Genomic DNA, 15268 nt, shown 5'->3' on the forward strand with positions numbered 1-15268 from the left:
TTTTTTTTTTTTTTTTCTCGAAGAAGAAGAAGTCTTCTACGATTCGTGGGGAGATTGGTTTCAAATTAATCTTAAGGTTAGTAGTATGTATTCAATTTCTCTGAATCGCGTAATCGTTTTCTAGGATTGATAAGTTTTTTTTGGTAATCGCTCTTATATATTTTGTGTTCATCTTTCTAGGGTTCTTGTTTTTGGTTTGATTTAGGCATGAAACTATTATGATTGGCTGGGCTTCGTCTCCTTCGTGATGATTGGTTTCAAATTAAGGTTAGTAGTATGTGTTTCAATTTCTCTGTATCGTGAATTCGTTTCTAGGATTGATAAGTTTATTTTGTAATCGCTCTTATCTATGTTGTATTGATCTATCTAGGGTTTGGTTTTTGGTTTGATTCGAGAACGAATTTACAACAATCGGCTGGGCTTGGTCTCCTTCGTGATTGATTTGGTTAGGGTTCTTCCTCCTCTGATCCTCTTTGTGTTCTTTGTTTTTTTTAGGGTTTCTAGATTTACTTTACTCACTAATCGTTCTTACATATATATATAGGTTGTACTGATCTGATCTAGGGTTGTTTTTTTTTCTTCTTACTTTCATGTTTTTTGGGTTTTGTAGGCTTGACGTTTATATATATGGTTATTTGGTGAAGAAGAAACTTCATAATACTGCAAAGTCGTTTATGACTGAAGGGAAGGTTTCACCTGATTCAGTTGGTATAATAATACTACTTTCTTGTTCCACTTTAATCCTTATTTGATTTTGAGTTTTGTTATGTAATTGTTTTCTTGTGTTGTCAATCTAGACTAAGTTATTACCTAACTCTTTGGATTGTTTTTTTTTTTATGTAGCAATTGATGCACCTGGAGGGTTTCTCTTTGAGTGGTGGTCTGTGTTGTGGGATATCTTCATTGCAAGGACAAATGAGAAACATTCAGAGCCTGCTGCAGCTTATATTGAGGTGCCTTCCTACTAACCATCTGGGGAGATATGCTCTTTTTTTTTTTTTTTACCCTTTATTAACTGACCAGTGGATTTGAAATTTTAGGCACAACAAGGTAAAGCGAAGGAGCAGCAAATGCAAATTCAGCAACTTCAATTGATGCGACAAGCTCATTTGCAACGTAGAGAACCTAATCACCCTTCTCTTGGGGGTCCAATGAATGCTATTGGTTCTGAAGGGATGATTAGACAGTCAAATGCTAGTGCTTTGGCTGCAAAAAAATGTACGAGGAACGTATGAAGCAACCAAATCCAATGAACTCTGAGACATCCCAACCTCATCTTGATGCAAGGACGGCCCTTCTTAAATCAGCAACAAATCATCATGGGTAAATTGGCTCAGATTTTTTTTTTCTGCTGTCGTTTTTCCTGTCCTCACACCGTTGACCCCTTCTCATTCTGTCAAAACAGTCAGATGGACCAAGGTAACCATCAAGGAGGTGTTTCGGCAGCGCTGCAGCAAATTCAGTCGCGAACTCAGCAACCCACTGTAACTACTACTTGAGCACCTTACTTTATGACTGTTCAAATCTTCTAGCAGACAAGTCTCCAATCAAATATTTCGGGTGTGCATCTGAATCTCTTGTACGTGCAGGGAATCAGAAGTGAAGTCAATCTGGGTACATCTCGGAGACAACTGCCAGTGGATCCTTCTACAGTTTATGACCAGGGAATTCTGCAATCAAAGCCAGGTAAAATTTATCCAGTGTAATGCATACTGGAGTATAGGCTCAGCTAAAAGATAATTTTGGTCAATACTGGTAGCATGCCTTCAATTTGACTGTGGCCTCCAAAATTAACGTATCCCTTACCTTTTATCTGAAAAGTTATGATAAATTACATAGGGTGTGATATGCTAATGGCCTGATGAGAACCTTTTGCTTACAATTTGTTAGATCAATTCTTATGGTGTTGTGTTTTTCCCTTGTGAAGGATTAAACCCTGGAGTGAGTGGTCTACCTTTGAAGGGATGGCCATTAACTGTAAGTCACTGTGTTTCTTCTCAGAATTTATTTGTTTGTCATTACAAGCTCAGTTTTTTGCTAAGTTTCTTGACAAATGTTACAGGGCATCGAGCAAATTCGACCAGGTTTAGGTGGGCCTCAGGTTCAGAAATCTTTTCTACAAAATCAAAGTCAATTTCAGCTCTCGCCGCAGCAGCAACAACAACAGATTTCCGCTTCGTCGAGGTATTACTCTGTCTCTCTCGTTTCGAGGTATTACTCTGTCTCTCTCGTTTTGTTTTTGTTTGAGGATTGAAATCGAACCAGTACAACTGATTGAGTTCATGATTTGATCAGATTTATTTTTCCTGTATTTAAGCAGATGGCTTTTGTAATAGTTCCTATATATGTTGTATTGATCTATCTAGGGTTTGCGTTTCTAGTTTGATTCGAGAACGAAAATACTACAATCGGCTAGGCTTGGTCTCCCTCGTGATTGATTTGGTTAGGGTTTTTCCTCCTCTGTTCCTCTTCGTGTTTTTTTTTGGCTTTTTAGGGTTTCCAGTTTTACTTACTAATCGTTCTTCTATATGTTGTACTGATCTGACCTAGGGTTTTTTGGATTGATTCGGGCAAGAAGCTACTTCAATCGGTTTTGTTTCTTCCTCCTCGCAATTCGTAAGTTTCTTACCCTGAACCATTTTCGTGATTTTGTTTAGGGTTTCGAGATTTTACTAATCCTTTGATGTATTTGACTTTTTTTTTAGGGATTTGACTTTTTTTTTAGGGATTTCGAATCTAAACCATTGAGGCTTGTCTCCGCTTCTTCGAGGTATTACTCTGTCTCTCGTTTTGTTTTTGTGTTTTTTTGTTTTAAGCAATTGGCTTTTGTATTATTGTGGTTTTGGAATCAAGATTTTAATTTTGGTTTTTGTTTTCTTGATCCAACTACAAAGAAAGAACCTCTCTTTAACAACGAATTCAAAGCCTTTATTTGGTTCTGGCTTCTTGTTTTGCGGATTCTTATGTAGGGGATTTTAGTTTTTGATGTTTTTGTTTTGGTTTTGTGTTTTCAAAACCCAAAAAAGATCATGGGCAGACACTAATCTAATAGTGTTTTGTCAGATTCTATTTTGGGGACATTGTCCCGAGCAAAATTGTGAACTGTTGGGAATGGTAGTGCATGCATGTTGGGAATTGGAAAAGAGGTTGCGATTTGTTGGATGGGAATGACCCCTACGGCTTAACAAGTCTTAAGAAAAAAGACATAAAAGAACCATCGGCTTTGAAAAATCATACCAACGGCTTAATGAGATATAAGACAAGGACAAAGAGTCAAAAAGACTTTGGATGGGAAATGATTGAAAAGTCTTAAGACAAAGACTAGACAGAGAAAACTTAAGAGTTGTACCATCGGCTTTGAATCAGACCAACGGCTTAATGAGATATAAGACAAGGACAAAGAGTCAAAAAGAGGGAATGATTAAAAAGTCTTAAGACAAAGACTAAACAGAAAACTAAAGAGTGTGTACCATCGGCTTTGAATCAGACCAACGGCTTAATGAGATATATGACAAAAGATAAAGAGTCAAAGGGGAATGATTTAAAAGTCTTAAGACAAAGACACTAAAGAGTTCACAATTTTGTGTACCATCGGCTTTGAAAAATCAGACCAACGGCTTAATGAGACATAAGACAAGGATGAAGAGTTAGAAAGAGGGAATGATTAAAATGTCTTAAGACAAAGACTAGACAGAAAACTAAAGAGTGTGTACCATCGGCTTTGAATCAGACCAACGGCTTAATGAAATATATGACAAAGGATAAAAAGTCAAAAGGGAATGATTAAAAAGTCTTAAGACAAAGACTAGATATAAAACTAAAGAGGTCGTAAGACAAGATTGTGACTTGTTGGAGGGTAAAAACGACCAGCAGAGAAAAGAAGGCTTAACCGCTTAAGTGAAGAAGAGGTATAAGTATATGGCATTCACTTAATAAGAAAGACTAACGAATTCTGATTTGCGCAGGTATGTGCTTCTGGAGATGTTCAGATTTTAAGATGGGTAGATTCAAGTGTAGCAGACTTCTTTGACAGGTATATGCTTTCTGACCTTTTTGTTTTTTTGTGCTTTGCAAACTTGTATATGAAAATCACAAGTGTGAGATTGAAGTATAAACTAATTGATTTCCTCAGGTTTATATTCTCATTGATGCCAAGGATAATTTCTGAGCGTAACAGGGTTTATGATCAGGTATATGCTTATCTCGACTTCTCCGTGATAAATTGATTTTATAGAACTTAAAATTACAGATCTAAGCACCATATATAACTAAAATGTTTTATTATGTTAGCTGTCTAAGTATCATTACTATCTTTGATCTATTCGTCAAATTCTAGAAACTTATTGCTAAAATATCATTGATAAAGAATGTTGATTTTGTTGGGTGTTTGAATATTACATTGTGTGTTTTAATTGTTAATTCTCTGTTTCAATGCTTGTGTGTTATTATAAGATATCTTATTCTATATAATGGATGCATCTTAGAGTCTCTGGAAGATATTTATTTTGACAATATATGTGGCTTATTTAGATCATGATTGTAGTTTCCTTGTATCTTGTTTTGAGTTTATGTGAGTTATGTCAATTATGATTGTAGTTTTCTTGGTATCTTGAATTGTTTTGGGTTTATGTTTAAAACCTTAACATGTGAATGTCATCCTAGAATTCTGCATTACAATTTTGTGTTTAAAGTACTATCTCTGTTTTGGTCTTTGTGTGTATGATAGTTTCTTTCAGTTTATGAAATATAGATGCATCTTGGAGTCTTTTGTAGATAACGTATATTGAATCTATGTGATTTTCCTGCACATTATTTATGGTAATATTATTCTTGAATCTCGAGTGTATTTGTTTGGCGTTATGCTCGAAACTCATGGTGATTGATTGTTCTAAAGCTTGCGAAACGAAAATTTTGCATTATCAACTAATTCTTATTGTGCTAGATATTATAAATTATACCCCCTGACTTGAGTCTCTTGTTTTATGTATGAAATAGATACATGTATGAGTTTCATGTACGTCTTTGTTTTAAGCGTAGTTGAAATTCTTGCAGATTATGTTAGTATTTTTCTTGAAACATAAATAGATTTGTTTTGTGTTATGCTCTCAATCTTTGGTGATCGATTCAAACATGTAAAGTGGCATTCCCAAATTTTGCATCATACACTGATCACTGATGATTAGTGTGTTAGACTTTATCACTTGTACTTGTTGGCTTGTTCTTTTTTTTTTTTTTTAATATAACAATCTGAAGTATTTTATATGATTGTCCTACTGCCTATCTATTGGTCTCTTAGAGTCGGTGAAACTTGATTCTCGTTTGAATCATTGGTGTGTATGTTCAGTTAGAATATGCAAATGATATTTTTTTGATCTTTTGATTCTTTACCAAATGCCTTTTTTTTAATCACACTTCTATGACTGATGTCAAAGTTCAGTTCTAAACCTTTCAATATATGATATGTTCCATTATTTTATTTAATCTTTCACCTTTATTGTTGTCTGTTTGGTTGAAATGGCAATTTGAATTTGAATTTGAATTATGTTTTATCTGCATTTTGTAGCTTTGTGGTATACTGTATGTATGGTCATGACTCATGATCATGAACACAGTTCTTGCATTTTGGTTGGTAGACTGAGCTTCTTGCGTCATTACCATTCTCTGCATCGTTTACTATCTATAGTGGTGTCGGATTTGTGGAAAGAGTGATTTCATTATTGGTCTGATAGTTTTTTTTCTTTTTTCTTATCAGTATTCTATGGATGCTGAAGTTTTATTTCAGCTTCTTCTTATCCTTTTGCTTTTTGTTTTCTATAGTATTGTATCATTTTGTTGTTTGTTTTAATTGTTAGCCGCATACTATGGTCTATGGGTTCGGCCTCCCACGGTAGTACCTCCGAATATGCTAGTTAGATTAGATGACTCTAAAGAGTGTATAGTCCGGTACTGCAGGAGCAGTGTCACTCCATGTTAGGAATGTCTTGCTCATATGTTTGAGGTTTAGATATTTACCCTATAATGGATTTCTCAAGTTTATGTTTGGAATGTGTTGTACCCTATAATGTTTTTCTCAAGTTGGGTTAACTCTCGATCTGATCTAGTACATAGTTTGTGGAACAAAGCACAAAATCAAAAACAAAAAAGATCTCAGGATAACTAAAATATAATTGGTTTGAACCAAACTTAACACAATTCTTTGATTAGGTCCATAGATCCCTCCAACGTTAAAAATTCTCTGATTTGTCCTCTCCAAAAACACAAATACTTGAAAACAGTAGCAACAAAGTTTCATATAACACATACTTAATAACATCCAATAGACTTGATCATCATCACATTAAACTTAAGAGTGCAGAAAAGTTTTATAATTAAAACATATTCTTAACAACCACAACTTCCATTAGACTCTTAATCTTCAGCGTTAGATGATAAACTTAGAAATAGAAACATCATTAGATGCTTAAACTCTACGATGACTTTTTTTTTTTTGAGAATTTAATATTACATTATATTCAAAAGAAAAATACAGTGATCCAACTAGTGCAGCGTTTTCTGAGAGTTTATTGAAACTAAAAATTTGAAACAAAGCATATGAAAATACTAAACACGAGAATGTAGCCACACTTGAAAAGCCTCATCCTACCAGCAGTCTCCCAAACGACCAATCGCCAGAAGCTGATGCCAAACTTTCCTATCAATCCATCCGACCAAATATGCAGCAGAATGAGGTGAATCACCATGTCGTCTGCCATTACGTTCACGCTAAATAGTAAACACCACCACTTAAAAGACATACATGAGGAGAAACCCTCAACTCGGGGAAGTTGAGGAAGAGATAGATGATCAATTAAAGTTAACCAATCCGTTGTATAGTGAGCTTTAAACAACCCCTTGGCAAGAGTTGACCACACTCCAGAAACAAAAGAGCAGGAAAAGAATAGGTGATCGCTAGTTTCTAACATGGAGTTACAAAAACCACAAGTCCCTACAGCCCCACAATTCCACGCTACCATTTGAGCCCTTGCCGAAAGTCGATCTTGAACAACCAACCACACACAAAAGGAGAATTTGAGTGTACCATGCGTAAACCAAAACCCCTTATGCCAAAGATCATACTAGTCGTGGTTCGAATATGGTCTTGTCGGACAGGTACATTTTGGGGCCTAGACTTCGGCCAGGACCCTATAAATATAGGGCGTGGCCTTCACTCCAGGACACCATCATCATCCATCCATCGTCCATCTATGCCTAAGAAGAAAAAGGGGGTGCAGCTCGGCGAATACTTAGGTACATCATCCGAACTGATGCGCATGCTACCTATTTCTCGACGGTACGATGAGATGAGGGACGGTTCGACAATCGGGTCAAACCGATCGAAGGATGATCGACGGTTCAATCATAGTGTCGGACCGATCGGGAGGTCATAGACGATCTGCGGCAATGGACGGATCGATCGAGGATTAACCGGTGATTCAATCGCTAGTCAGATCTGGTGATCAAATGATCGATGATACGAGCCGTAGGTTGGATTGATCAGTCGGGTGGTCGACAAGTCGTTCGGAAGTATCGGCCCGGTCAGTGGTTGATCGGCGATTTGATTATTGGGTCAGATCGTTCGATCAGACTTGGCTCTGATATGATCGATAGGTCAACTAACAGTACGTCCGATACCAAGCTTCAGGACACGAGTGGTTTGGGAAACCGATAACGCAACCTATCGCCGTGAACCGAAAGGGCTATATGTCCCCATCTCTAATGTGCAAGCCTGTAGGATTGGTTGGTTGTATGGCTAAGTACAAAGGGATGAGTCAAGGGTAAAGTTATATTCCGCTACATATAAAGGTTTACAAGGCAAGGCCGCGAGCCAAAGCTAAGTAAACAAATCAATGGATATTTGGCCAAAAATGAGGCTGAATGGAAGCGGTGACCGCATATGCAAGGACGTCCAGGTTGGGGTCTTTCAAGTTGGTATCAGAGCATGCGCGATCCTGTGAGGACGTATGCAAATGTGCTATGTGTTCGGACGAAATGGAAATCTCTGATAAGATGGAAAACATGCTTGGGAACAGGAATGTGTTCGCAAAGATGCGCTCGTGAATTGAGCGATTGTTTAAAATGTTGAACACATAGCATATCGACGAGAAGATCGGGAAAGTGTTGATCAAAGTTCGGAAATTACGACTGCATCCGGGAAAGACCACGGTCGGGAAACATCGGCCAGATGGTCGGGAGAGTGTCGACCAAAGGTTGGTAATTAAGACCGCGTCCGGGAAGGACCACGGTTGGGAAACATCGACCAAAAGGTCGGGAAAGTGTCGACCAAAGTTCGGAAATTACGACTGCATCCGGGAAAGACCACGGTCGGGAAACATCGACCAAAAGGTCGGGAAAGTGTCGACCAAAGTTCGGAAATTACGACTGCATCCGGGAAAGACCACGGTCGGGAAACATCGACCAAAAGGTCGGGAAAGTGTCGACCAAAGTTCGGAAATTACGACTGCATCCGGGAAAGACCACGGTCGGGAAACATCGACCAAAAGGTCGGGAAAGTGTCGACCAAAGTTCGGAAATTACGACTGCATCCGGGAAAGACCACGGTCGGGAAACATCGGCCAGATGGTTAGGAGAGTGTCGACCAAAGGTCGGTAATTACGACCGCATCCGGGAAGGACCACAGTCGGGAAACTTTGACTAGGTCGGGAAACATCGACCAAAGATCGGGAATGACGACCGAGTCCGGGGAGGACCATGGTCGGGAAATTTTGCTAGTAGGGATGGAACTAGGACGGGAAAAGATTTGATATATTCAGAGACTGTCTAAGAAAAGGGAAAAAGACTGCGTTAGGAAAGATGTAGATCAAGGAAAAATGACCAAGTCCCAAAAAGAGCATGATCGAGAATAGATCAAGTCTCAAGTGGACAAAGGTCGAGAATTTCTACACCCACCGAATTCGAGGACGAAATCATTTTAAGGGGGGTACACTTGTAACACCCGCATCCTATGATCCTAAAGGGGGCAATTAGTTTTATGGAAATGGATAGGTAGATGAGCTTAAGTAGCTAAGCTACTAGTTCATCCAGCTAGAATATGAGCTGAACGAGCTGAACAAGCTCGACGAACAAGTTAGCTCAGCTGCAGCCAGTTGCGGACAGCTATCGGCCAGCTGCGGACAGCTCTCGACCAGCTGCGGACAGCTATCGGCTAGCTATCGTCAGTTCGACCAGCTGCCAGTCAGCTGCCATTATCTCGACCAGCTGTCGAGTTGACCAGCTGGACGGTGGTGGACAGTGTGCGGGTCAGCTGGGTAGCTCATGGGCGTTCATGGGACGTGGTGACCGAACATGCATGACCAAACAGACATGTACGAGGTTATGGCCAGACAGGAACGACCAAATGTGTCCGATCAAATGGGAGCAATCGAACGGTCTTGTCGGACAGGTATCTTTTGGAGCCTAGACTTCGGCCAGGACCCTATAAATAGAGGGTGTGGCCTTCACTCCAAGACACCATCATCATCCATCCATCGTCCATATATGCCTAAGAAGAAAAGGGGGTACGGCTCGGCGAGTACTTCGGTACATCATTCGAACTGATGCGCATGCTACCTCTCTATCGATGATACGATGAGACGAGCGACGGTTCGACAATCGCGTCAAACCGATCAAAGGATAAGCGGCAGTTCGTCCATCGAGTCGAACTGATCGCAGGATGATTGACGGTTTGATCATAGCGTCGGACCGATCGAGCGGTCATCAACGATCTGCGACAATGGACGGATCGATCGAGGATTGACCGATGATTCAATCGCTAGTCGGATCGGGTGATCAAATGATCTACGATACAAGTCGTAGGTTGGATTGATCGGTCGGGTGGTCGACATGCCGTTCGAAAGTATCGGCCCGATTAGTGGTTGATTGGCAATTCGATTATGGGGTCGGATCGTTTGATTAACCATGGCTCTGATACCAAGACCGACGAGTCGATCGATAACGCAACCGATCGTCGTGAACCGAAGGGACTATATGTCCCCATCTCTAATATGCAAAGCCTGTGGGGTTGGTTGGTTGTATGGCTATGCACAAAGGGATGGGTCAATGGTAAAATTATATTCCGCTGGGTATAAGATTTACAAAGCAAGGCCGAGAGCCAAAGCTTAGTAAACGGGTTAAATCAATGGTTATTCGGCCGGGAATGAGGCCGAATGGAAGCCGTGACCGCGGACGCTGGGATGTCCGGGTCGGGGTCTTTCACCACCCCTGGTATTTGAGAAGCTTCTTCTAAACCCAAGAGCCCACACTCGTGTTCTCCTTAACCGACCAAAATGATGCCTCTCTCAACAAGTTTGTCTGAAACCATTTTACCCATAGAGAGTCTCCCTTAGACTCCACCTGCCAAATCAACTTTAGACAACTCACAATGTTTACTTCATGAAGAGAACGGAAACCAAGTCCACCCTCAGATTTAGGCTTACAAACTGCTTCCCACTAAACCTTCGCTTTTCCAGGATATTCATATCCGGTCCCGATCAGAGAAAACCCACACACATTGAATCAATAGCCTCTAGACACCTCTTACGGAGACAAAAAGCACCAAGCCAAAAGTTACACAAACTCCAAAGGACCAAGGATATCAGATGAAATGGCCTGTAAACGTAAATGGCGTGATATCCACGACCCTACTCGCTTTCGAATTTGTTCGAGTACAGGAGAGTAATCAACAAAGGTACGTTGCTTAGCGACTAACAGCAAACCCAGATAACGAACCGACAAGTGGCCAACAGTAAACGGGTAACCAGTGGTTTGAGTAACAGAAAATCCAGCCAAATAAAGTGTGGATATCTCCATACTAATTTTGAACCCTGACACCTTTGCAAACTCGTCAAAAACATCAACAATTCCCTTAATAGATCGCATCTTACCATCATTAAGCACCGTGAGATCATCCGCAAAGCTTAAGTGAGTTAAGCCCAAATTCTTATACCGAGGATGATAACCAAATAAACGCTCCCCAGCCGCCTTGTCCAGATTTTTAGAGAGAACATCCATACAAATGACGAAGAGATACAATGACAGAGAACATTCTGACGAAGACCTCTGCAGGTCTGAAAAAAACCTGTAAGTTCCCCATTGACTTGAACCGAAAAGGAAGCTGTAGTGACATAGAGCATCAGCCAATGTATAAATAACTACAAAAACTGCATGGCCAAGAGAGTTTTGGATAGAAATGACCACTGCACTGAATCGAATGCTTTAGAGATGTCTATCTATTAGCTAGGACTTTCGATATCACCTTATAAATCACGTTACAGCACGAGATAGGACGGTAATCCTTCATTTGTTGTGCTTCCAAAGACGTAGGAATAAGCGCCAAAATGGTTGTGTTGATGCCCTTTGGCAAAAAAAGATTGCACCGCTAACACAAACTCCCTCCCAATTATCGACCAGGTAGTCTTGTAAAACTCCACTGTGTATCCGTCTGCTCCAAGATATTTATCACATGACATGGAAAAAAGAACCTTCTTAATTTCTTCACCCGTGACAACCCGGATAAGGGCTTGCTGATCAGTATTTGAACAACGGAACCGTAACAAACTCTCCAGACCTTCAATCATGGCACCCTCAAAATCTCAGGACTTTCCTGCAAAAATTCTATAAAATGCTGTTCAGCCTCTGCATTGATGTCATCCCCTACCACTGCCACACGACCAGACACTGAACCTCTCTTATATTGTTCCTTGCTTCCCTCGCTTTAGCAGCTTTATGAAAAGTTTTGTTGTTTCTATCCCCCACCTGAAACCAATGCAACTTCGACTTCTGCTTGAGATACCTCTCCTCCAACCCTGCCAAGAAATCCCATCGCTTATAAGCTTCTTTTTCTTCATCCATGGCATGTGACAATGGATGAAATAAGGTGGTGTGTTGCTTCTGACATAGAGTGTTAAAAGCCTCCTTTGTATTCCGGATAAGATTCCCCATTCTCGTCTTTGCCAGGCTTTTTAACCTAGGTTTCAGCCCTTTTAACTTCTTTGAAAAACAAAACAGTGTGGAAGTAGACATAGGTTTCGTTTCCTCCCAATAGTCACCCACCAGTGGCATAAACTCCTCTATTTCAGTCAACAAGTTAAGAAACTTGAATGGTCGACACTTTGCAATAGGACCAGCTTCACCATGAACCATGAGCCGACAACGCAGGTGGTCCGAGCAGCCCCCAGCAGCAAAAACATTATAACTTTGCGGGAAGAAATGTTCCCAAGCTGTATTTACAATCACCCTATCTTGCTTCTTGAGGATCAAATCATTGGCACGTTTATTGCACCACGTAAACAGAGCACCATGGGAGGTCATTTTACTAACGAACAAGCATTGCCAACCACCTGAAAATCACGCGTACCCGCCGTGATCATCGGACTATCATCAAAACGAGAATGTTCCGCCATATCGAGTGTTTCATTAAAATCACCCAATATCACCCACGCCTTGTTTCAGAACAAAGGGGAAGCGTAATGATCCTGTATCTCCTGCCACAACACTCTCCGTGCTTTTACCTTATTTAAAGCATACACAAAAGAACAAAAGAACTCCTCTTCTTGATTTTCTAACTTCACAGAACACGTAATGATCTGTTCACTCTTATAAAACGGATCAACCCTTACATTTTCTTTCCAGATCACCCAAATTCGTCCTCGACTATTATGTTCATAATTTGTCAAGACCGACCAGCCTGGAAACAACTTATTCCCCAACCTTAATGACTTCTCTTCTTTTACCCTTGTCTCCAACAGACAACCAAATTGAAATCCACTCTGCGCAACCCACTCTTTAATAACAGAATGTTTAGATGTCCTATTTAAACCACGAACATTCCAGGAGAAACCTGACATTAAGGTTTTGAGGATGGTTTCCTGCCCGGATGTCGAGTCTGGTCCCTAGTCGAACCTGCAGGAAGAGTAGAAACATGCTTATGAGCCGTTTTTGAGCCTCAAATCAGGTACGTTCGTAAAGGAACCTCTTCCTGCACACCCTGATTTTTAACAGAACCCCTAGGACTAACTGAAACAGGGGGATCCTCTGAACCCAACTGCAGAGAGTCATCAACAGCAGCGGTCTCAGAACTCTCGTCTTGATCAACTCCCAAAGCAGAAAAAGAATTTTTTGACAATGAAACCCCACCAAGCGTCAAAGCTGCATTAGTGGTACAAGGACTCCCACGAGACGACTTTGGAGTGATCCAAGTCTCCTGTTCTTGATCCTCCAAGTGCATATCATTCACAACCTCTTTCTCCCCCACCAGCAGTGTTAGCTGCCAACCTTTCACCATGCTCCTGATCCAGGGAAACGTTAGTCCAGTCCTCATGGAAAATAGTAGCAGGTTGTTGTTCCTCAATGACAACCACCGCCGAAGCTGACAAACATGTTGCACTAAGAAGACCCCATTTCTTGCAACAGCCACACCTCGGGGAAAGCCAAGGGTAACTATACTTAATTACTGAATCCAACTCCCCCTCTTCCTCACCTGGTGATGAGGTACTCTGTAGGTAAATCCTTCGTTGAATCAACCTCTATGAGAACCTGCGCTTCCTCAAAGCTGACATAGGCCTCCGTTTTAGGATGCAACCTAATAGGTTTACCCACTGTGCACTTGACAAAAACTCCAAACCCTTGTCCGTGAACATTGGTGGAGGGATATTACCGACTTCAAAGCAGGTTGAGCCTCCTCCGCAAACGGAGTCCAATTTGAAACTATCATATGTATGTCCATTATATTCCACATGCCCCAATTGAGGACCTGATGCCGGATTCCCTCATGTCTGATACGGAACTTAACGGTGGATTCATATACAACGAACACGTCAATAACAGTGGACCGATCCCCCAAACGCCAGATTTTATTCAAAATCATGTGAATCTTACCCACATGGGGAGCCTTCAAGTTGAGGAACTTTCCAATCACAAAAATCTTCCCAAAGCGGCTTTGCATTGACAAACACCTCTTTAGGTACAATAACCTTTTCATGTCCATCCACTTTGACAAACACCTCTTGACAAAACATCACCCAAAACCACACCAGAGTCACCCTTGTCCACAACCACCCTCTCCCCCTCACATCGCTTCCAACCCTCACCTGAATCGCCGGTAAGCAGCCTGGGGTAGCCGCCGATGGCAACATCCTTGGCCAAAAAGCAAGAAAACCGTAATCGCCTTCTTTTCATCCTAGCCATGTCAGCAAAAAACTTTTTATCATTTCAGCATTTTTTTTACTCTGCCAAACTCTATGATGACTTTAAAAGCTACTAAGAAGCTGAGAGAGGGATTGGTTTCACAGCACTCTGAATCCGCTCAAAAGCTACTCTTACTCTCTTTATCGACATTACCATCGATCCTGATCACCAGTTTCCCGTTCTCTCCTAGTTTCACCACTCACCGTATTTTCCGCCAATCTCCCAATGGTTTTTGCCAATTTCTCAACTAAAATACATTTCAACAGACTCGCTCACAGTTCTTCCGGGTCATGATTGTGTTTCCATCGGGAAATTCCGTGAAGAAATTGTAGATGGCCTTTGTGGTATGTGTCATGAAAACTTGCCATTGGACGTCTAATCAAACATTAATAATCTGAATTAGTTCCCATGCGATATTTTAATGCATCAACAACGAAGTCATTCGGAATGAAAAACAAACCTTCTTCAGAAAATAAGGCAATGGTGCTACAACCAAAAGCATCAACCCCTAGTTTGTTATCTTAAAACTTTTCACCAAACTAAGAAAAAAGAAAGACAAATGTGTTAAAGTAGACAAACAAACATGTTCTAAAAACTAATTTAAGAAATGTTTTACGCTTCTGTTTTGTATAAACAAACTTAAAACTTTGAAGATTTTGCTCTAGTAACCTCCCAATAATCTCTTCAGATGAGAAAAAATTATGTAACATTCCCAAATCTACATCAATTGCTCATTCTATTCAAACTAAGAAACTAAACATTTTAAAACTGATTAATGGTTATTACGTACCGAAAGGAGCAAGAAAAAGAAGTAAACATACTGAGTAATCAATGGTGGAAGGATCTTTCTCATCAAAGTAAGGCAACGCAGCCATACATGAGTAGGCAGGATGAATGAATCCCACAATCAAACTGCACAAAACAACCAAAAATCAACACAACAATATATTAAAAAAATACCCCGCCACCAACACCAAAATCAAAACATGATTAGAAGACAAGACGGAGAGAGAGAAACACACCAGAATGTAATGTTTTTTTTTTTTTT

General features: G+C 40.4%; 2 protein-coding genes across 7 annotated transcripts; one reads left to right on the top strand and one right to left on the bottom strand.

Annotated features, from left to right (window-relative positions):
* Window positions 60–5925, top strand: LOC104719597 (transcriptional corepressor LEUNIG_HOMOLOG-like). 6 transcript variants are annotated; one of them, XR_756641.2, is made up of 15 exons: window positions 60–76; window positions 181–267; window positions 371–445; window positions 611–708; window positions 844–953; window positions 1041–1323; window positions 1406–1484; window positions 1590–1686; window positions 1928–1977; window positions 2063–2184; window positions 2551–2616; window positions 2726–2770; window positions 3966–4033; window positions 4133–4190; window positions 5564–5899. XR_756641.2 is itself a non-coding variant. In XM_010437545.2 (14 exons), exons 6-13 carry the CDS (start codon window positions 1217–1219, stop codon window positions 3994–3996), a joined length of 597 nt encoding a protein of 198 aa, XP_010435847.1. In that variant the 5' UTR covers window positions 60–76; window positions 181–267; window positions 371–445; window positions 611–708; window positions 844–953; window positions 1041–1216; the 3' UTR covers window positions 3997–4033; window positions 4133–5925. The 6 variants fall into 6 exon arrangements, 2 of the variants coding, with proteins under 2 accessions (XP_010435847.1, XP_010435846.1); XR_756642.2 differs by having other exon boundaries at window positions 5853–5893; XM_010437545.2 differs by having other exon boundaries at window positions 4133–5925.
* Window positions 11689–12345, bottom strand: LOC104720618. The gene has a single exon (XM_010438499.1). It carries the CDS (start codon window positions 12343–12345, stop codon window positions 11689–11691), a length of 657 nt encoding a protein of 218 aa, XP_010436801.1.

This window comes from Camelina sativa, chromosome 10, assembly GCF_000633955.1.
Source record: "Camelina sativa cultivar DH55 chromosome 10, Cs, whole genome shotgun sequence".
NCBI lineage: Eukaryota > Viridiplantae > Streptophyta > Magnoliopsida > Brassicales > Brassicaceae > Camelina > Camelina sativa.